This window comes from Neofelis nebulosa, chromosome 3, assembly GCF_028018385.1.
Source record: "Neofelis nebulosa isolate mNeoNeb1 chromosome 3, mNeoNeb1.pri, whole genome shotgun sequence".
NCBI classification, from domain to species: Eukaryota; Metazoa; Chordata; class Mammalia; order Carnivora; family Felidae; genus Neofelis; species Neofelis nebulosa.
In genome coordinates this window covers 114,165,516-114,187,582 of record NC_080784.1, presented here as the reverse complement: position 1 = coordinate 114,187,582, position 22,067 = coordinate 114,165,516, and the positions used below count along the sequence as shown (strand labels likewise).

General features: G+C 49.7%; 1 protein-coding gene across 3 annotated transcripts; it reads right to left on the bottom strand.

The window, feature by feature from the left end:
• Positions 1–796: 796 nt before the first annotated feature.
• Positions 797–21,385, bottom strand: PITX2 (paired like homeodomain 2). Of its 3 annotated transcripts, XM_058721646.1 has the most exons (5): positions 20,306–21,385; positions 16,479–16,534; positions 15,861–15,998; positions 4,531–4,736; positions 797–2,054 (listed from the first exon to the last, which is right to left on the bottom strand). In XM_058721646.1, exons 2-5 carry the CDS (start codon positions 16,522–16,524, stop codon positions 1,491–1,493), a joined length of 954 nt encoding a protein of 317 aa, XP_058577629.1. In that variant the 5' UTR covers positions 16,525–16,534; positions 20,306–21,385; the 3' UTR covers positions 797–1,490. The 3 variants fall into 3 exon arrangements, with proteins under 3 accessions (XP_058577629.1, XP_058577630.1, XP_058577628.1); XM_058721647.1 differs by lacking the exon at positions 15,861–15,998; XM_058721645.1 differs by lacking the exons at positions 15,861–15,998; positions 16,479–16,534; positions 20,306–21,385 and adding an exon at positions 5,597–6,445.
• Positions 21,386–22,067: the final 682 nt, after the last annotated feature.

Here is a 22,067-nt window from a genome sequence, read left to right as displayed (position 1 = left end):
TATAATCCTGTATAATTTCAGGAACAAGCAGGTTTAGAATTAATGGGTCAATATTATTTAAAACAAAACACGGGGAGCATGACCTTTGCCTCAACTACATATTGCTCGACAAGATTCAGGAAACTCCACTCTCACCTCTCACCCCCTGTCTTCGGGAAACTAAGGGGCTGTAGTTATTAGAAATGGTCTTTGTTTCTTTTAATGTCTCCTAAGGATTTGGAAATAGAATGCAATATAACATGAAGAATCTCTCTACTTAAGCCTGAAAGATAAACGTGGAGGCCTAAATATTTTGAACTGGAGGTGTTTCCTTGTAAACTTATTATAGATGTATTCCTCTTGAGAGGAATGTATATAAACTGTACATGTATACATACACACATGCTTCTCCAGAACAATTTACCGGATGTGTAGAACCGCCCTCCCACCCCCGCCAAAGGAGTATATTTGAGAGTCATTGAAAGCTGGCATACTTTCTAAATTTCTTTCTCCGTTCTTCTTTCTCTCTTATATTATTTCCTAGCAATAATGGAATCCTCTGGGTTTAAGCCAAAGAAAAATCTGGGAGACAAGACCAGACTTTACAGGCTTTTTTTCCCCCCCTGGGAGTGGCTTTTCTTTTTTCTTTTTCCTTTTTCATTTTTGATGAATGACTATAATTTATTTCTACCAAATTTAAATAAGGCCTGCTGCCTTGTGTGTTTAACTAGGCGGGCAGAGGAAAACTGGTTTGTTTAGGAAGCAACGACTGAGAGACCCTGGCCAGGTGACAGAGGAGGGCAGAAAGAATCCAGACCAATTTGTACATAGTATATTTTACTCCCATGAAATAAAACACATTTTTTTCATATTTGCTGAAAAGTAAAACAATAATATTGTACGAAATGTTATACACAGGGTAGGTTGTACATAGCAGTTTCAGAAACATCATTGCATCCACCAGAGAAACTATTCTAAAACTGATATTCACACATTTTTATAATAATAATATGTTAGAAACATACAGTGTGGCATTTAGTATATACATTCCTTTGCTCACAAGCGAAAAATCCTAATCGCTTCTGTATAACATGCTTTATTTTAAAGCCTAACCTTTAAAAACACTGTTGTGAGAGTACTAACAACTGCTTTTTATAAAATTAATTTGACATTTCGATATATATACATCCTTTCAGTCATTTTAATGTTAACAATGCTAAACTTAAAAAATAACAAGCTTATAGTAATGTTAAAATGTCATATCCAGTCAAACATTTGTGTATGTCCTTGCAACTGTTGGAAATACTTTTAGTGAAAGATGTCAGACATTTAGGAAATTCCTTTGAAATCAAAGGAGCTCTCTTTAATTCAGTGGTTTCCTTTTCTCTTTATATCTTTTCTTTCTCTCCTTTTCTTTAGTGCCCACGACCTTCTCGCGTAATTCCCAGTCTTTCAAGGGCAGCATTGCCCCATCCGGCACGGTCCTAGGATCCCGGTGCTGTGGGCGGGGCTCACACTGGCCTGTCCACGGCGTACTGGCAAGCACTCAGGTTGGACGCCGGGTTCTGCACGCTGGCGTAGCCGAAGCTGGAGTGCTGCTTCGCTTTCAGTCTCAGGCTGGCCAGGCTCGAGTTACACGTGTCCCTGTAAACGTACGGAGGAGTCGGCGGCGCGTAAGGACAGGCGGGCGTCGGCACCGCGGAATTCAGCGACGGGCTGCTCAGGTTGTTCAAGTTATTCAGGCTGTTGAGGCTGGAGCCCGGAACGCCGGTCACGGCTGAGGGCACCATGCTGGACGACATGCTCATGGAGGAGATGGAATTGGGCGGGGAGAACATGCTCTGCGACGACAGAGGGTTGACGTTCATAGAGTTGAAGAAAGGGAAGCTCTTGGTGGACAGGGAGGCTGACGTGAGACCCTTGGCGGCCCAGTTGTTGTAGGAATAGCCCGGGTACATGTCGTCATAGGGCTGCATAAGCCCGTTGAATTGCGGCCCAAAGCCATTCTTGCACAGCTCAGCCTGCTGGTTGCGCTCCCGCTTTCTCCATTTGGCCCGGCGATTCTTGAACCAAACCTGGGGGTGGACGGCAAAGGAGCAAACAGATGCCACAGATCGGATTAGTAAAACCTTGATCACAGAAAGCACCAGAGGCCACCCATGTCCAGCGCGCGCCTGCGCGCGCGCGCGCGCGCACACACACACACACACCATAATTTCCCCCACCTCCCACCGCCCGGCGGGCGGGAGCTGCCTGAACCGCGTCTAAAGCGAGGGAGGCCTGGCCGGCTGAGGCCCAGGCTCTGAAGTGCGCCACAAACCCCAGTCCAACGCCTGGCAGCCTGTGGACGGCTTGTTCACTAACCCAGGCCCTCCTCAGGATCCAAACTCACTTACTGTAAAATAAACGCGGGGCAGCAGGTTTTCTGCCCAACTCTTACCCTGCCACCTTGCAAACTTGCTTCCATTCCAAAGCCACAGACACAGTGGCTATGCCACAGACACAGGCACAGGACTAGTGGCTAAGAGGGCACCAGAGGCCCGCGCTCTCTTGCACAGCTCCTCCCTCCAGTCTCAGACCTTCCCTGCAGCCCCCACACCACAGAACTCGTTCTCACAACTGGCGCCAGGCCGCGACCCCTATCCTCGCCTAGCAAAATAGCGAATTAAAAAGCAAAAGGCCTTCAGTCTCCTAAACTCCAAAAGCTTGGCTTGTAAATCTCTGGGAACCCAGAATGTGTCACTCTGCAACCTCCCCCTCCCTTCCTCCGCTCCTACTCATCCTCCACCCTCTCCAGTATAGGCCCCGGCTGCCAGCACTGCTCCCGCCGGGCCCAGCGGGTTTGCTTGGCTTTGCAAGCCGTCGCCTGGCCCGTCAGCCCCCACCCGGCGTCCGGTGGCCCTGACGCAACCCTTCTCTCAATCCACATCGGACCCGCCCGTCGCCGCAGACTGCGGCTTTTGTGTATTGGAGCGAGGCCTGGCCCCAGATTTCAGAGCTGACATCGGTGATGTTTCACATTACACATCTCAGCCAGGCCCAGACGCCTAATCCGCTCTTTTCCCCCCCTTTTCTCTTTCATTCTCGATTTCCTTTTTATCCTCCTTCCTCTTTGCACCCGACTGCTATAAAAAAGCACGCTTCACTCCCACTTGGCTGGACACACAGCGGGCCTGGAAGGAGGCAGCCAGAAGGAGCGACAGCCCAGCGTGGTAGAGGCAGGGGACTTGGGAGAGACTCCTGGAAAGCTGGAGGGGTGGGAGAGGTCTTTTCAGAAGGATTCCAGAGAACCCACTGATTGTGTTTTTATTTTAATTAGTTTTAATTTCTACCCTAGGCCGTGCAAACTTTGCTCAGGCAAGAAGAGTACGTGCAAGGCCCGTTCCCCTGATGCACGGGAGGGCTAATCAAAGCCTGACCTTGCTCAAAACCACGCGGCCAGAGTCAGAGCTCTAGCTCTGTGCAGTTAAACTAAAACCATCTCCAACTTCATCCCGGCTCTTATCCACCAGCAAAGCCTCATACCCTACACAAATGCAACCCAGAGAGTACCTTCCTTCCCTCTGCTTTGGGAATGCATTTTGGTCTTTATTCTTTTCATCATTATTGCCATCTTATTGTTCTTTCATCTCTGCTTTAACTGGAGGCTCTATTTTTCTATCCAGAATTGTTTTGTTTTTGTTTTTAACAGCAAAGCCTCTGGATCTTGCTATGGGTGTTTCTGCTTCCAGAATCCTAACACATTTGGAGTTTTCCACTGACCAGCATAAACCAGGATGTTGCTACCGGGTAATTTATTTAACTTCACTTTTGCCAATCCATAAAGTACAGATTTGCTACAAAGGTAAGCCCCCCCCCACCTTTAAAAAATAAAACTATTATCATTGGGAAGAAGGGTGTGAATAACAATCTCCTGAGAAAGATAAATAAACCAAACCAAAAAGTCTTTCTTCTTTTTTCTTTCTAAGAGGACTAGCAGGATAGTAGTTGTGTGTCAAAATGCTTCCGTGTGTCACAAAACTAAGGGATAGGGTGTGGGAGAAACCTGAATGGCCGAAAACCGAAAAGACTGTGTAAGGAGGATGAGCCGAGTAGAGAGAAAGGGCCGGGTGAGCCTGGGGGGAGAAAGTTTCCTCAGGAGGGCCAAGCCTTGCTTGTCTCCGGTGGGTTTTCCTTGTAAAAGGCACACAGGTTGGAGCCTGTTCTCGGCTCCTGGCCTGGGAGGGATTTTATTAGCACTCTTCCGGCGACCGCAAGCCGGGAACACAATGCCCTGTGCAGGGGAATGCCACGCGGCCCAGTTCCGAAAGGACTCAGGGTAGCGGGCAGTGAGCGGGTGCCGCTCGCGGAGCCTGCGCCGGGCCTGCAACCGCTGGTCTGTAAGGGGGAGCTGTAACCTCGCGACTGGAGCTGCCGAGAGGCCTTCTGCCTGTGCAAAGGCACACCGTGCCTTTCGGGAGACTGCCTTCCACACTCTCTCCGGTTCTAAGTGGCCCGCATTTCTACAATGCCTTCCTCCCTAGCCTTCCCAGGCTCCGTGAGGGGTCCTACCCGGACTCGGGCTTCCGTAAGGTTGGTCCACACGGCGATCTCTTCGCGCGTGGACATGTCCGGGTAGCGGTTCCTCTGGAAAGTGGCCTCCAGTTCCTGCAGCTGCTGGCTGGTGAAGTGAGTGCGCTGGCGCCGTTGCCGCTTCTTCTTGGACGGGTCTTCGGGGCCCACGTCCTCATTCTTTCCCTGCTGGCTCTTATCTTTTTCTGAAAACGAAACACAGAGAGGTTCCCGTCAGCAAGTCCCACCTGCTACCCGTGAACTCCAAATGGACCGGGCTGCAGAGGCCGCGGAAGCGATGGGCTGCCAGGCAGGGGAGGAGTGTGCGAGCGGCCTCTCCGGGCCGCGGTGAGCGCTGCGACTGTGGGGCGTGCAGACGTGAGTGTGGGTGTGAGCGCCCCATCTCTTCCCCTCCCCCAGCGCCGCACGTTTTATTTACATGTTTATCTCACTGTGAAGGCACATTCATTTTTACAGCCTCTTTCAAGTATATTTATACTCTTCTGCGCAGACACACCAAATTTTTTCCGGACACCTACACGCGCGCATTTTTCAGACCCCCACAGATCTCCATGCGGTTTCAGGAGACTAGTAAAGGTAGACTTTGGGATTCGGTGACCCACCCAAGTTCCTCTACCCTTTAGAAATACCGCCTCTTCTGCGGCATCGTTTCAGAAATACTTTTCTAACAAGCGGAGCTTTTCGGGAGCGGAAAGCGGAGAGAACAGACTCTGGGTTGGGGAGTCGGGGGTGGTGGCTTCTGAACGTCTTCGAATGGAGATGCTGGGATTTTTGTGACCCAGAAAACAAACATAGGGAGGCCAGGATAGGAATAGGGCAGGGAATGGCTCGCGCAGTTCGCCCCACCCCGGCGGGGCGGTCGAAGTAGGGCAAAAGAAACTCGGGGCCAAAAGAATCCCGGCTCCGGAAGTTCTGCGGGAGGCAAACTAAACGACCACTCCCACTACGCCTCCCCCTGGAGGGGTCGACTTCCTTGCGGGCGGGAAGAGCCCAGCGGCAAGGGGCGGCTGGACCCCGATGTCCGCGGGGCCGCGCGGCGCCTTACCTGCGGCCTCGGGGCTGGAGGTGTCAGAGATGGTGTGCACCTCCAGCCTGTGCTTGGAAGAGTCCAGGGAGCGGGTCTGACCGGGAGCCAGTACCGAAGCCATGGCCAGCGGCTGGGGATGGTGACAGGAGGAAGACGAGGAGGCGGCCAACAGCTTGGTCCCTACTGCTCTGTGCTCCAAGTGCAGCGGGCCTTTCATGCAGTTCATGGACGAAGGAGCGCGCCGCCCTACAAGTCCTGGGCTGCCGCCCGGCCGTAGACCCGTGGCCGCCGCCGCCTGCTCCGCTTGGCACTACACGCGCAGAGTTTCCGCGCTGTGGCCGCCGCGGGCAAAGCCAGGGAGCACAATCCCTGCTGAGTCTTTTTGAACCGAGCGGCCCCCGTCTCCTTCGGAAGGCTCAAGCCTTAGGGTCCGGTGGCGGAAAGTCAGCGGGCAAACGGAGACATGGGGATGTAAGTAGGCGGGCGCAGCTCGGAGCGTCTTTGGATAGCAGGCTTCCAAGCTCCAAAGCGAAACAAGAGTGGGCAAAGACCCCTTTCTTCCCTCCCTCCCTCCCCCACGTACCCCTCCAATAAGGAAAGCTAACGGCGATCGCGCTCTGCCCGCCCCCCGCGCGGCAGCCCTGACAGCAAAGTGTCAAGAGTGACAGGGACAGGTAGCTGATATTAGATCCCCCGCAGCGGCCGCGGCAGCAACGCGGGCCTCTGGGCGCACCCTCCGTGGCACGCACACGCACACCCCCCTCGGGCCGTCGAGCTCGAGCGCGGCCTCGCAGCAGCTCAGCTCCCGGCACCCAGGCGAGCGACGGACCAGCTCTGCGGCTCCGAGCTTCCCTGTTGGCCTAACATCTTAAAACCAGAGGCGGGCTTCCTGGTGCCCAGACGTCACTTTGCCGCGGCCCTCCCAACGCTCCCCGCCTCCGCCTCCTCCCAGACCCTTCGCCCAGCGGGAGTGACGTGGCTCCGCACCAATCAGAAGGCCCCGAGCCCCGGCGGAGGGACAGCCCTGTCTGCACCTATCAGCTGTGCGGGGCTGGGCTAATACCTCACTGTGCCCACCAAGTCTACACCGGCCGGCTCCCGGGAATTCTGCTCCGGCCCAGCCGAAGAAGGTCTTGCTTTTAGTTCAGGCGGGGAGGCGGAGAGATGAGGCTGGGAGTAAGAGGCTCGGGAGAAAGGAGCGGAAAGGTCCAGAGCTGAAAGGTACAAGGATCAACATGGCTCGCACCCCTTCCTTTTTGTATCTCACTACATCCATTTCCAATCGAGAGATGCCTTTTTATGCCCCCTGTATGGAAAGGGGGCATGCTACTTAAAACCAGAAAAAATTGAAAAACAGCAACACATCACCTCTCCGATCTTAAATTTTCCAAACAGCCTGTCAAGTGAATGCTGCGCTAATCTGAAGAAGCTTTATTTTAATTGCAAAGAAGACAAAGCCCTGAGAAGGCCGGCTAATAAATTAGAAATCGAGAAGCAAATGGACCCGTCAAAAGAAAATTACCTTGACTTTAAACGAACAACTGTTTGGCGGTTCACTCTGGATTTATACAAGAATAAAAAGTCGCCTCAGATCACGTTCTCTGTAATGCTTATTAGACCCCAGACAGAAAATACACAATAGAATAGAAACCCTAACCCAGCATTTTCAAAATGCTGAAAGCTTATCCATTCTACTTAGCGTTGATTAAGACACATATCCAAGATCTTTCAAATTCCTTGTACACTGTATTAAGCTTGTCCTAACCCTAGAGAGAGCCCGCTTTAAATTCGACTCTCTTGTTTACTTTATTATCAATCAGATTCAAATCCATAAAGCCTGCAGAATCAACAACCTTGAGCTAATTATATATAAAATGTGCTTTAATGAATTTCCATACAATTAAGAATGTTGCCAAATAACCACTTTCAAGGATATTTTTTTAAGTCATTTTCTTTTCCTAGAGAACTCAAGGCTGCTGAATCTTTAAAGTCCAAGCAGGCAGAGGCAGTAGAATGGGGGCGAAGGGCAAAAGCCTAGGAGAACACTCAGCTCAGAAAAACCAAAGCTTTATTTATTTATTTTTTAAAAAAGAAAAAAGAAACACCTTGGGGACATACAACTCTTTACAACACTATTTCAAAAAAAAATTAATTCCCAAAGGAATTAAAGAAATACAAATGTATCATTCAAAATAACTTTTGAAAGTCCTTTTGTCCTTTGCTTACTTAGGTCATGGGGAGAGCAGAAACTAATCTCTTCTGGGTTTCTGCATTGGTGATTGCTTTATTGTGGAGTTAGTGTTATCATCCCTGAATGTGTATTTGTTTGACATTACAGTCAATGATTTGTAACATCAGTATGAGGTATCTTCAGAAAACTCCCTCCTTGTCCTTGTTCACAAGATTGGGAAACTTACTCAGTCTGGGGCAGAGTGGATGAGGCAGACTGCAAATTATGTTTGTAACCTATGTGTCTCTACTTTGCCGGGCTCTCTCTGCCAAACCCTATCTGCAACTCCTCCCCCATTTTAAACATGCTTGAGAGCTATCCAAAGAAGCAAATGACATTTGTTCTTCAGTTTCTACCCAGAAGTATCATCCCACTTGAAGAAAAATTTAGCTGAAAGGAGAAATTTTCTTTATAGTAAGCTTTAAAGCAGCATTTCTAGTTTTAACCTTTTATTCCAGTTCACCCCATTCCAAGCATACATACACCTGCTCAGAGCAGAACACATCCTCATGTGACAAGTCTGCATTAGCTGAGGCTCATACATCCAGCTATATTAGGTCCTGCAATCTTATCACTAAATTATACATATTACACCAGCAGCCTGTTGGTAAAGAAGGTTAAATTAATTTACATTCTGCTCATTATCTGGTGCTTAAATGACGCATTTTATCCCTGAGATTTGGCGGAGAATCTCCTCAGACCCCACAGCGTTTCACCGAAGACAATGCTCTTACATTTGTAGTGGTTTTTAATCTGATAAGACTCTAATTTGCTTAAGTCTTTTAAATAAGGGTTTTAAATGTTTCTAGCCGTTTTCTTATTGAATTTCCTCTAATTCCCCCAAGATCATAAAGTGTATGTGTAAAGTAAATATTTCCTCCCATTGCACTGCCAGCCGATGACCTATAACTAAGTCAATATGAATTCAGCTCTTTTCTGCCCAATGTGTTTACTAATCATATTCCAGTTTCTTTTTTTTAACCTCAGTATAGCTCCAGTCCCCAAAATAACATCCCCATAAAGCTTAATTTCATGAAGAGATTCCATCATAGGAACAAATGATAAACTATAGTGAGTATACTTTCTTTCTTGGTATTAGTTTCTTTGAGATTCAAACCCCGGAGAGGCAATTTTTGGTGGAGGCTTTGGGTGTTTCTCACAACTCCTTACTCAGGAGAGCTGAGGAGCTCCACAGAAACATATAGATTTCTAAGCTCATCTCTCATTAAACCCACAGAATTTTGATTTAAACTCGGTGGCTCTGTTGACTAACAACTCTCATCAGGGCAGGTACACAAATGGGAAGACCTAGTCTCCAAACCAGCTTCCAAAGCGGCTGAAAAACCCCAGGGCGAGTGACAGCTCAACATAGTGCTAAAGGGTAGTAGAGGTTGGAAGTGCTGGTGATCTTCAGGCAGCCTAAAAGCCTAAAAAGATGAGGAATCTTAAACTGTACCTATCCACTGCAAAGTCAAGTGGAGAATAAAGACAATTATCTGGAGATATCTGGTTAAAGTAAAAAAAAAAAAAAACCATAACATAACCATGTCTATGTATCTATCTACCATCTATCTAGATAATGCACATATGAAATATATACCCCCCCCCCAACTCAACTGAGCCAGTAAGGCATTTCTTTGCATTTTTCCAACCAGAGTTTAACTCTCTCCTTATCTCCTAATCACTTCACACATGGTGAGATCGGCTGACCCCCTTCTCAGACCCAGTTCCATGGATGGTGGGAGCACACCAACATGAAAAGTCTAGATGGAGAAAAGCAAGTGAGTAATGGGAACCTCCCCCCAAAAAACAAACAAACAAAAAACAAACTCAAAAACAAAAGAAACAAACAAAAAAAAAACCAAACAAACAAACACTTTTCAATGAAAACAGTGGTGATGATGGTCGGCAATTTAGGAGACTTAGTCTACAAAAACTTAATCCACTTAATATTGTGGGTGCACAGATATTGGTAGTATAGATAAGGAAGGGGTTGAAAGCAATCCTATGTATTTTGCAGGTTGAGCACTACCTCTGCACCCCCCACCTCTGCACAGTCTTCTTTAACTGGTTCTAGAAATCACTATGACTTCAGCCTCCATCACAGAAATTTCCAATCCAGAGAAATATCAGGATGGTCAGTTCAGGGAAGCTGGAGGTGCTGCAAGGCCCCCACGGAGGGCAGGGGTGGGGGGAAGGGAAGCCCAGTGCGGGTTTAGGTTTTCAAGTCCGAAGACATTCAAGAATTGTCTCAGTTGGGTTTTCTTTGCTTATTCTTGCAAAGCCAGACCCTTGAGGAGGGAAATGTGTGACACGGGGTCAGGCGTGTTTTGAGCTGCTGGTATTTGCCACCGATTACCAGTCTTAAGGTCTTATTTAATTTCACACTCTTTAGTGTTAGTTGCGCAAAGCCCCTCTGGCCTTCGCGAGGAGATTGGTTGGGTTATGCCTCCAAAGTCTGGGGTGCGGGGTTGGTCAATCCAACCAAGCAATCCACAACTTTTTTGGGGGGGTGGGGTGGAATCTGTCTTCAAAGCTCACCTGTAAGATCGCTCATTAGATGTCTCCCTGCGCTGGCTGTCAGGCCTTAGAAGGGTGGGAGTCTTGCTCTGGCCCAGGCCAGTTCAAGGCCGAGGCAGCCCAGACTCAGCTCAGAGCCACGTGACAGGCGTGAGTGTGTGTGCGTGCGCGTGTGGTAAGGCGCAGAGGTCAGATGGAGACCTTGCACCCCGCTCAAGAAGTGGCCCTTCCTCCCCTCCTTCTTCTTCTGCCTGCCTTTTCTCTGCACACAAACCAATCTGGAAAGGCCCCCTTCGCTGTACCCCGTGCTCCAGGCACGTAGCGGAAGCACCCAGACATTTAAACGTTACTGTGGTTGATCCCCTCCTACCCCATTCTCTAAATGGATTTAAAAAGTGCTGGTTTGTAAAAAGGGGCAGATTGTTTTCTGAATCAAAGTCTGTGCACGTACTGAGCAGCACCTACATTCTCTGGGTGTTTGCCAACGGCACCCATATTTTAGTCTCACACTTGAGCTTCGGAGTAACTAGCTGGGGGTGCTCAGTGTCGGGGTGGGAGAGGTACCCCCACACTGGCAGGTGAAGAGAAAATCGGGGATTAGCAGAGTCAGGACTGGTGGGGGATGCTGCTGAAATCATTAAACTCACGTGCTACAATGCCTTTTCACGTTAGTTTGTTAACACAACAGGTTTATTCCGAGAACGTTTAATCCCAGAAAACTAGTAAAAGTAGAGTGGTATAAATATGTCTTAGCAATGGGGGGGGGGATGAAAATGAGATAGACACTAATATCCAGGTCCAGAGAGAACTGGAAAGGTACTAACTAAAGTCACTTTTAAAAATTGGATTAAAACTCGCCTTTTTCTCTTTTCTCTATTTCTCCTCTCTAGCTCATGTCTGTTTCCCTTTTCTATTTCTCTTGCTCTCCCTTCTTTCTGTCTTCCCTCTCCCCGACATGCTGGTAGCTAACATTCAGCATTAGTTGTCATGGTGACCATAAATCACATAAATCCAAAAATACCCACCTATAATCTGAGATGAAGCTTTTATTTCCCTAGCGAAATAATATTTTAAAAGCTGTCAGCTGACAAAAAAAAAAAAAAGGAACCCACCTCATCGTAGTAACCCAAGTAATATATTACTTCTAAAGGTTTAAATTAAAATGCCATCCTGTTAAAAACATGGTGGAAGAATTTTGGGTACTCTTCATGTCAGATCCTCACAAGGAAGTCGACTCCACCGCTCCTGATCACTCTTTAACACATATACCCAATTCTGCTGTTCATTCTCCTTCCATTAATTTCTTCCCACCCCTCTCAACTATCTAAGTCTGCACAGACTCTGCTTAGGTTGTAAAAGAAAGGAGTCTCCACCTGGATCAGAAGGAGCTCAATCCTCTGCCTGAGCCTTTTGAGGACCTTGTGTATTGGTCCTCTGTTATCAATCACTTCCCCAAATGAAAGATGGGGGCTTTGGGGAAGAAAAGGTTCTGGTCAGGATCCAGACGAGGGTGACTTCCTAGAGGAACTGAGAAGAAATGCAGAGAGGACTGGTGGGGGCAAATGGAGTAGTGGAGAACTGAGCTGGGTGACCAGATTCAGTGGTTAAGCCCAGCCTAGGAAAGGTACCTGTATTCTCCCACTTCTGCCCTTTTCTCCAGAAAAGAAACTTTGCTATTTGGAGTCCCTGGTGGGGGAGGGGGGTGGCGGCCACAGTTGGGCCTTTTGTCTTCTACCTTGGGCTTGTTGTCTTTTGCCTATCTTTGGATTACAGGGTATTCGCCTAGATGAAGAGCCATTAATTACCCATTCAGTCAATATTAGGAAGACGACAAAGCTTTTTACATAGGATTAAGAAGACATCAGATTGTTCCATTAGTATATTCCTGCTCACGAATAAGCTTTCGTTATACATTTCCTTTTCCCTCCGAGTCGCTCTAACAACTGCTGCATATATTAACAGCAGGCGGTTTGGAATAACAACCCAACCAGCCTTATGAAACTTTGAGCGCACTTGGTGTCAGTAGCAAGGAACACGACCTGTAAAAAGACTACCTCTGCGGGCGGGGATCCACAGGGAGTGACTACCTATTGCACAACTGGTACAATTTCCCCTGACGGGGAAAAAAAACCCACAAAAGGCAGAGGCAGCTGCTGACAATAAGCTAGACTCGGTGGCGGGTGGAGTAGGATGGGGTGGGGAGGCAGGGGTGGTAGAAAAGAAAATGGAAATCCCTCTCCTTAACCCTGTTCCCCTCTGTCCTGGCTTCTTCCTCGGACCTCCTGCCCATTCTGCAAGCCCCTGTCCCTTACCCCGGGCCTCACCAATGGCCCTCTACCCTTCTAAGCATCCCCTTTCTTTCTAACAACGCTCAGGCCCCAAGCACAGACGCAGGTACCACCACATCGCGTTTTGCAGGAGATGGTCTGAACCTGCTCTAGCTAGTTCCTTGTTAACATTAAAGCTGCTTCATAACGGTGAAGGGAAACCGGCTTATTTGCTTTCAGGGGGTACATTAGGAATCCACGTAGTATGTGCTCGGCAAACATTTGCTGATTGAATGAATGAAGGGTTTGCTGCCTCCAAGGCAGCGGGGGGTTACCCCGGGTTCTCTGAAGAAGACTGGGGCCAAGCTGCCACTGAGAGAGTGTGTCTTGGCTGGGGGCGCCCCAAGGGGCCTTGGGGTCCCCCTCCCAAGGGAAGGACGTCGGCACACGCCAGAGACCTTGGTGAGACTCTTTCAGCTCACCCATTTAGCCAAGGCTACTTAAAAATTAATGGCGTCTCTGGAGAAGGTACCCGCCCAAGTCTGGTCGCCGAAGCTAGGCACCCCGACCGCGGGGCGGCAGCTCTGTCCAATTTCAGCCCGGAATCCAGAGCCACCGCCCCGAAACTTTAAGGGTTACAGACAAGGGAGGATCGTTCCCCCCACCCGCCTTCCTGAAGATCAAGAGCACTTTCTGAATTCAGCAAGCAGGCTTTTTTGGGGGGACACTCAAAGCAAGGAAGTCAAGGATCTCTGTTCTAGGGGGACGTTCTCAGCAGACCTCTGAGCCTTCTTTCTGGGTTACAGCTAAACTTGCCAACTCTTCCCGCCTCCACTTGGATGCCTAGCCAGTCCTTTTTCTACACTCTCTCAAACCCCTGGATTTAGGGGTCTCCAGCCGACCTCCTACTCCACCTGCTTCAGGGTTTGAGCCAGGCCGTGGGCCAGCCCAATGGGTATCAAGGGGACAAAGATTCGCTTGGAAAGGAACGCAAGAGTCCCAGCCTTCCAGAGGTTAACCTTGTCTACTTGGGACTGTTTTCAGTCTTTAACGAAGACACGGTGTTTTGGAGGGGTTGAGGAGAGGGTAGTGCCAATAATAAAGTACCATGGCCCCTTTTGAAAAAAGACATGCCATTGTAAACATTTTTTTCTTTCTGAAAGAAAAAAAAAGCTATCAAAAAAGGGAGAAAAATCTTTCTTTTCAAAGCAGGCTGTGGCCAGGGGTTTGCATATGACATAAATTAAATTTACTTATATTTAGTAAAGGGGACTCTGGCAACCTTCCTTGGAGGCACTGTAGTTTTGCTTACTCATGTGTGACATTTTTTTTTTGTCTATTACATCCCTAAAAGCCAATAAAATCAAGATTTTCGGCATTTCTCCCTATCGCATGCCTCTCCTTAATTAATGGTATTAAACATGTTTAGGCAGCAATTTTCCTCTTCTGTCCAAAAGGTAGAAAACAGATTGTTGCCAATGTGGAGGATCAGTGCACTAGAATAATCCGGACCTGAAAGTTAATGGGTAAGGAAACAGTCCTTCATTATTTCTAGTTCTTTATTTATCTACTAATTATCAAAAGTGGATGCCCAGTGGCAACTGTGACAGGAACAGAAAGGACTCCCCGGCTGACCACGGCTTCTTGCCCACGTTAAGAGGCTCCCATCCCATCTCTAGCTTCCCCTCGGACGGGCTCCCATGGAGACCACCTGTCCTCAGAAACCATTCCTGAGGTCTAGGAGCCCTGGGTTGGGGTGGGGATAAGAGACGTTAGGCAGCTCTCCAGCTCCGAACGCATCGGGAAACGTCAACTTCCGCTGGGCGATTGTCAGCCCGCCCCGCGCGAAGCGAGATTGGGGAGCTCCCCTAGTCTGGCCAGACGGGAACCCGCACGAAACATTTCTCCAGGAGTCATCGCTGTTCTTGATTTTTAACCATACCCCAAACATACTCCGGTCTAATAATTTATTTTTTACGACCGATTATCAAACAGAGGAAGAATTTAACACAATCTTAATGACAGAAATCACCCGACGTTATCTCTGCATGGCCCCATTTAACCCCATGGGGTTAATCCCGGACAAGTGAGCGTTTAACTAGCCCAGCGGGAGGACTCGCGATAGTGTGCAGTGCCAGGCTGCTTCGCTCCCGACCATTTTAGAAGTTTTACTTATGCAAATGATAATTTTCTCAGGTTTACCGGGAAGCACGAATGCAAGGCCTTTGTTTTCTTCTTAGCAACACGGTTTGTTTATTTGGCGGGGCGTCCCAATTCGCCCCCCTCCGGCACGCATTACATTTGTATCCTTACACTTTAATCCGGAAAGAGGGGGTTAGGGGCCGAGGGCTGTGGGGGGGCTTTATCTCCTCACACTATCAAAGGTCAACAACTTCCTAAGGCTAGGCACTTGTTATTACAGTAGCCTGGAAAACCCGGAGAATAGAACAGTTGTTAAATTTGAATTTTTCATGTATTCCAAGGGAAAGCTTGCACACACGCGCGCGCGCACACACACACACCTAAAGGGCAAGTTTCCGTTTAGCAAAGGCCTGTGCAGTGAGTTGGAGACATTCTGGCTTTTACACAAGCCTTTGAGCAGGAGAGCCCCTTGACTCGTCCACAGTGAAACCAGCTAATCAAGCAACGACACCACCAAAACCCGAGGCCTTGCAACCTGCACAACAGGTAGGTTCGCGTCGACAGGGGCGCACACTTCATTACACCCTTGGCTGCGGCGCACAGTCGCTGCCCTCAGGCTCTGCGGGGCTCTAGTCAGCCCCTCCAACTCCCGGCCAGGCGAATCTTCGCCCTACGCAAGCCTCTGGTGCATGCCTTCCGCGGCAAACCCCGCGCGCACAAGCCTGGGCGGGGCAAGGCTGAGAGAGGCCGGGGCGGAGAGCACCCTTGGTGGTGCTACACGCAGTGGGACATGGCGGGCGACAGAGGTCGCTGTTGGACTACTTTTCCACGCCAGCTAGCGGCGCAGAGGTAGGTTGGGGTGTGCGTAGGAGATGAGGCCACAGGGAGAGAGCGAAAAAGAGCAAGAGGGAGAGGTGTTGGGTCTCAGGAGTGCAGTATAATTTTGGGGAAAGGAATTAACGTCCCTGGGACGGCTGCTTCCCGTCCCACACAGGGGCCAAGTGTCTAAGTCAAGGGGCAGGGGCGCCTGTCTGGCGGCCTAGCCTCGGTGCGCTGTACCCGAAGCCCAGAGGCCCAGAGGCGGGTGACCTGCGCGCGGCCTGCGCTTCGCTCCCGGCCTTACCAGTGGCGCCGGGATGCTGCCGCGGGAAGAGCTTGCTGCTGGCCGCCTCTTTCCGGCTCTCAGGAGAGTCTGTGAACTCGACCTTTTTGATTTCGGAGTCTTTGGAGAAGAGGCATTCAACGGCCGCCGGCTGCACGCCTGGGCCGCGCGCGCCCGCCCCACAAGCGGGTAGAGAGACGCCCCGGACCGCGGTGGAAAGAAGCGAGGGTGTTGGGGGTGGGGGTAGGAGGCAGGACGAAGAAGAGAAAGAGGGACAAAGAGCAAAGACCCAGTTAGAGGAAAGGGCGGAGGTCACTCGCGTCTCCCGGACCCTCTGGCAACCCGGAGCAGGGCGGCACATTCTTTCCGCGCCTCCCAGGCTGCCAGCGGCTCCCTCAGAGGGAGGAGTAGGCCCCGGGCATCGGGACGCGGTGAGCGGTTCCCTCCCTATCCATACCCCCCAGTCCTACCCCCGGGAGAGGCTGCCGGTGTCCCGGTTCTGATTCCCTTTCCGCCCCGGCTGGTCTCTCCGGGAAGAGCCCCTCGCCGCCGCCTCGCCAAGGGACCGGTGCCCTCCTGCCGCCCTCGCATGGTGCGGTGTCCCGTCGAGTGACCCCGGCAGAAGAAGCGCGTTCTTACCTAGTTGCACACACGCCGACACTAGTTTGCGGCAGTTGGTCTCCATTCCCCGTTGTCTGCAAAATAAAAGAGAAGGAGGGTCGTGAGAAGCAGCGGGGTCTCCGAGCGTGCAGGGTTCAGTGGACGCTACCTGTAGGGCGGACAACTGCAAACTCGCTCTTGAGTGCCTACTCTGGGTTGGGTTTCGGGCGTGCTTCTCAGCTTCATCCCCACCCTAGCCCCTGGTCCAGAACAACTGAATGTTTACCAAGAGGGTGATCTCCCTCCAGAGTTGCGGTGAATGGGCTCAGGGGCTCTCGACGGATAAATCCATCATGTCCTGGGGGACTTAGGCTGTGGAACTACTCTCAAGGTGTTTATGTCAGGAGTTAAGAGCCCGTCTGAACACGGGGGCAACCTTAGCAGCTACAGAATTTGGGGGTGAGTGGAGAGGACTTTTCTATGTAAGAGGTTGTGTGGAAGACCACCATTCAGCACAGGACTTTCGGTCAGTAGACGCTAAGTAAACATTTGTAGACTATCAGACTCAACTTATACCTGCCCTAGACAGCGGTTTTCCTCGATTTTCTGTAATTCTGAAATGAACGGGACTCTCAAAGCTCTTGGCCTAGGGTACTCCAGGAGCGAGCTGGCTTCGGGCCTCTCATCCATCAGGAGCCACTTTTCCATATTTAGCCACACTTTTCCCTGGAGATACTCACCCGGCCATTTATTTACCCTAAACTAAGATTTAAGATCGCAGAGGAGGGAAACGAAGTGGACTGAGTGAGACAGAAGAGAACGGGGCAAAAGTCCGGAGGGTTTTCTACCCAGCGAGAACGTAGAAATAACTCTCAGAGAACGGCTGCCCCGATTCAACCCCGGCAAACCAAATCTTTTTCAAAATTCCAACCACAACGCAGCGAGCCAAGCGTTTAACGCGCGCCCCCTTTTTCCGCCACAGGCAAACCGGGAGAGGTGGGTGGCGAGAGGCTCTGTCCGGGTGGGTAGAAGAGCCGCGGCAGCTTTAAAGACAGAAGGAAAGAAAGAAGGTCTCGGGCTCCCCAGGCCCTTTGGATCTCGGTGCCTGCCTCTCTCCACGCTAACCAGGGTATGCCGGCGGCGGGAGGGCCCACTTCTCTGTGGTCCAGGGTAGAGGGGAGGAGCGGGCGTTGCCCCTTTGGCGCAAGAGCAGAGGCGGGGCAGGGAGCTGCGGGTCTGGCTCTAGTCTGGGTCGTGTTTCCCCGATCCTTGGCCTCTGCTGGAACAAGCCGAGCCCCGGGAGCCTCTGGCCAAGGTCACCGCTTAGAGGAGGGGCTGCCCGGCGCCGCGGCGTGGGTGTCCAGGGGTTCCCCCCCACCCGCTAGCTGGGACGTGGGCGGGGGCTCTGCCGATCCTTGCAGGCCCGGGGACCCAGAAGTAGCAGTTTGGCGGCTCCAGATTTAGTGATTCTGCAGTAAAATCACAGGATTAGTCCCTGATTGAGATGTCTGTTCGTGAGATATTACAAAATTCATTATCACAGCTTTCTACTAACTCGATATGAAGTAACACAGATGGGATTTTATTAGTCCAGACTTCAAATGTTTACTTATGATAATTTCGGGGGAAATTTGCATGTCACCATCAATTCGATAATCTTTTTTTTTTTTTTTTAAAACATCTGAACTGGCTGCATTATTAGCGGGTAGCCGAAGCATTGCAGATGGTAACTGCAAATAGTTTTCATTTTTTTAAGAAATGAAATATACAAAAGAAAAAGATGGGGTCGCTCAATATTAAAGTCAGCCAATTATTACACATTCTTCCCCCCCCCCCCACTCCCAAGCTTCAGTGCTGAAGGCCAAACAAAGCAATACAAAACAAATCAAGAACTCTGCTCTAAGGATTGAAAAGAAGGTCAAGGCGTGTTCCTTAGCTCACTCCTAAGTGTCCTTGTGACTTGGGAATTTATTTTGCAGTCAAAATGAGCCGTGAGACCTGCATTTTTTTTTCTTCATATAATTACCAGGCCTACTGGATGAACTGAATCTAAATAACTGAGGGAGATAGTTTTTAAAAATAACCTCCAATTCCTGCCTGCTGATCCTTAAACTTGCCCTGTCAAGCAAGACAAGTCTTACTAGGCAAATTTGGCTGCAGGATTTAGGGGCCAGCCTCCACCACTAATCTCACAAATTAAGATGCGCAACTTTTCTTGATGGGAAGTTGTTCTCACCCCAAAAGTTCAAGTCCTGGTTTGAACGTATATGCCAGGCAATCTTGTTTTGCCTAATTTGAGTTTTCTATTGTGAGTATGCTAAAAAGCACCACATAGTTAATGAAGCATACTGAACCACACTGGCCAAAGCAGGCAGTAAAAGCCTGAGAAATAAAACAATTTTCTTAAAAGTAATTTCTGATGATTGCCATAAGAGGAAATCGCAGGAAAAAAATACAGTTCTAATAATTCCAAATTCTTTTACATTCCCCCCCTTTCCATTTTCTGTTACCCCGTAACAAAATCTTTAGTGGAAAGTTTAAAAATAAACAGCACAAGAACATATGTTTTAAATGAACTAAATTAAGGAGATTAGCCACTAAATTAATTTGCAGTGGGTAATCGTTTAAGGAAATTAAAATACTGCTTAACACAATTCTGTATTTTACCAGTTTAAGCCTTCTTTTAAACCAATTAATATTGATGCTTTAGGAACACTTGAAGACAATATGCTCAACTTGAGGAACAAAGCACCTGAATAATTTAAGTGTAGTTTTGCTGAGGTAAAGTAAAACATTCCATAAATGAAGTAGCTATTCACATTTTAGGGACTGTTTGATTATTCAAACCTTGTACACTTATTTTATGTTACACTAGTAAAAATCCTCATCTATTCTGTGCCGGTGCTTTGTTTCCTTGACATAATTGGTATTTGAATTTTAGATAAATTTCTTCCAAACTTATATTAAAACCACCTTTAATTCTTACTAATGGCCTAAGAACTGCAAGGAAATCTCTGTAAGTCAGATTAGTTTTCATAAAAATATTTTAGAATATATGAATGCCTGTGTTATTTTAATTCAGAATAGTAAAAGTTTTTTTTTTTCATTTAGCTTACTTTACTAAGACATAATAGACACACAAAAAGGAGTAAAAATCACACTGCCCTATGGTGGCTTGATTTCTGAATTATTTAGGAAAGTAAAGTCATTGAATTGGAATGAAAAGAGAACCATATTTCTCAGATTTAGAATCATAATTTTTTTCTTACTCGACAGTTGGAAAATAGTCCTCTCCTCTCTACCCATTTAAAATGTATCTCCTGAAGTGCAAGATTGGAGTTGACTGGTGATCAATTTAAAGGATTTATAATCCGAAGTAATTGTGTAAGCTTGGCATCCAGGCCTGGTTCCCAGGTAATTCGCTTGGGCCTGAGAGGTCACTAACTGCCAGTTAAGATGGAATCTTTTTTCCAATTGGTAACAATGGGAAAGGGGCTAATCTTCCAGTAGCTGAAACTTTGTACCCTGCCCTTTATCTTGAGAATGCTAATCCTCAGCCTGAGGATTTGTCCCTGCAGTGTTGGCACCGAGATTTAAGGGAAGATACCTCGTTTTAAATGCCAGCCGTGGTCTCGCTTCCCACTCGACTTCAGCAACCCCATAGATTGTTAGTGTCTGCGACTGGGGACGAGAGGAACAGGGCTTTGCGAGGTCTGTTTGCCAACTGAGTTACTTCGGGGCGGGGGGGGGGGGGATGGCAGCCCCAAGAACCACAAATCACCTACGGTGAAGATTCTCCAAAGTGGAACAAATTTCCAAACTCGCATTATCTCACATCCCTGCGGAAAGAGACGGCCTCCACTTACCGGCTACCGGGAGAGAGCTGCTGTCTCCGCGTCCCACCGCTTCCCGGGGAGACTTCCAGCGATCCGAGGCGCAGGCTGCACCGCAAGCGCTGGAAAGCCAAGCCCGAGAGGACTGCGGGGCTCCCGAGGGTGCCAAGTTCCGAGGGAGTCCACGGGTGCGCGGCGGCCGCCGGAACCTAGCCGTCACTGGCAGTTTCTTTCTGCTCCTCTCCAGCTTTCTCGCTCGGTCTCGCACTCTCTCTCCCCTCCCTCGCTCTCATCCCTCTCTCTTCCCTCAGCTCGGTCTCCGTGTGGGGAGTGACGTGACGTCAGCAGAGATTCCACCAAACTCCACTGCACAGTGGCGGGCGGGCGGGCGGCCGAGCCCGGCTGCGCGGCGGGCGTTCAAGGAGCGAGCACAGCGTTCGGGCGAGCGCGGGGGGAGCGAGCAGGGGCGACGAGAAGCGAGGCAGGGCAGGGAGGTGAGGCCGGCAGGCCGGAGACTCGGGGGCCGGAGGAAGAGCCCGGAGAGCGAAAGAGGGTTTAGGGGACCGGGCAGGGCGCTGAGACTGGAGCAGAAGAGCAGCAGACGCAAGCACTCCCACTGTGGATGGGAGGATAGGAGGGGAGGGTGGGATGGAGCAGAACTAGGAATCTGCGCCGAACCGGGAGCTCTAATAAATCAGAGGTGGGGTGGGGGTGGGGGTGGGGGTGGGGAGGAGACCGGAGCGTCCGGGAGACAGAAACGTACTCTTGGGGAGCAAACCAGGACGGAGAAAGAGGAAGGGCCAGGGAAAGTGGCCCAAGAAATGGAACAAAGGACTGTGTGCATGGGTTTTGTTTGGGGCGAGGCATGTAGGGTGTGAGTACGAGAGTGCCTGTATGTGACCTTCTTTCAGGCCTGCAGGGTTGAGAGACGAGTTCACAGAAACGAGAGATTGCGGAGTGGGGGTGGTGGTGATGTGAGGGACGCACTGGAGGCTGGAGAGAAAGTAGGCGGAGTGGGGGTGAGAGAGGATGACTGAGGAGTAATCTGGAAAAGTGGGGCCAGCGGGGAGGGGGGATGGTGGGGAAGAGGGCTGGGAAGGCGACAACCGAGACTAGTCAGCCGGGGAAGGCCCAGAGACTTGGCCCAGCACCGCCGGCCGGGACACCACGCCCGAGGTCAAGGCGGGTGGACCAAGCACGCTGCACCCGCTGTCCGCGCGCAGGTGGGCACGGTCGCGCACTGACCAGTGTACACGAAAGGATTGCTCTGGACGAGGTTCGGGCGTTCATAGAGTCTAGAATTTCCTCTGCTGTACCTACACTCAACAAGTTCACCCCGGGTCACGGATATCTCATTTTTTAAAATGACGAGGTTAAGGTTCCTGGCGAGCATGGTATTAAATTGCAAGGCATGGTGGTGGGGGTGGGAGGGGAAGCTACTCTCAAATTCACATTTGCTCTTAAAAATCGAAGAACACGTGAAGTTAGAGGAGTCATTTTCATTCGGAAAGTGTGTCTTACTTCTAAGCCCTGATTTTCCGATTTCTCGACTGGAGCAAGGCGTGTATTTTGGTAGCCAGCAGGGTGTTTTTGCTTCGTCCTGCCTTTGGGTGTAAGGACTATAAATATGATTCGTCTGGAAGACCAGGTGTGAAGGCTTCTGCCAGGCATACTAGACAAAGTTTGTTTTCAATTTCAAGGGCGTCCGGTTAATGTATGTTTTTGGAAAGCGTCGGAAAGCAGTCATAGGTTCCGGTTTGGTTTTCCCATCAATATTAATTTCTGCATAGGAACA

What these genes read in the sequence shown, in the direction of transcription:
- PITX2 (XM_058721645.1), bottom strand. Translation starts at nt 5,804, where the DNA reads ATGAACTGCATGAAAGGCCCGCTGCACTTGGAGCACAGAGCAGTAGGG. An exon ending in CTCCAGCCCCGAGGCCGCAG is followed by an intron (nt 4,737 to 5,596) that starts GTAAGGCGCCGC and finishes TTTCGTTTTCAG; the next exon opens with AAAAAGATAAGAGCCAGCAG. An exon ending in TTACGGAAGCCCGAGTCCGG is followed by an intron (nt 2,055 to 4,530) that starts GTAGGACCCCTC and finishes GTCCACCCCCAG; the next exon opens with GTTTGGTTCAAGAATCGCCG.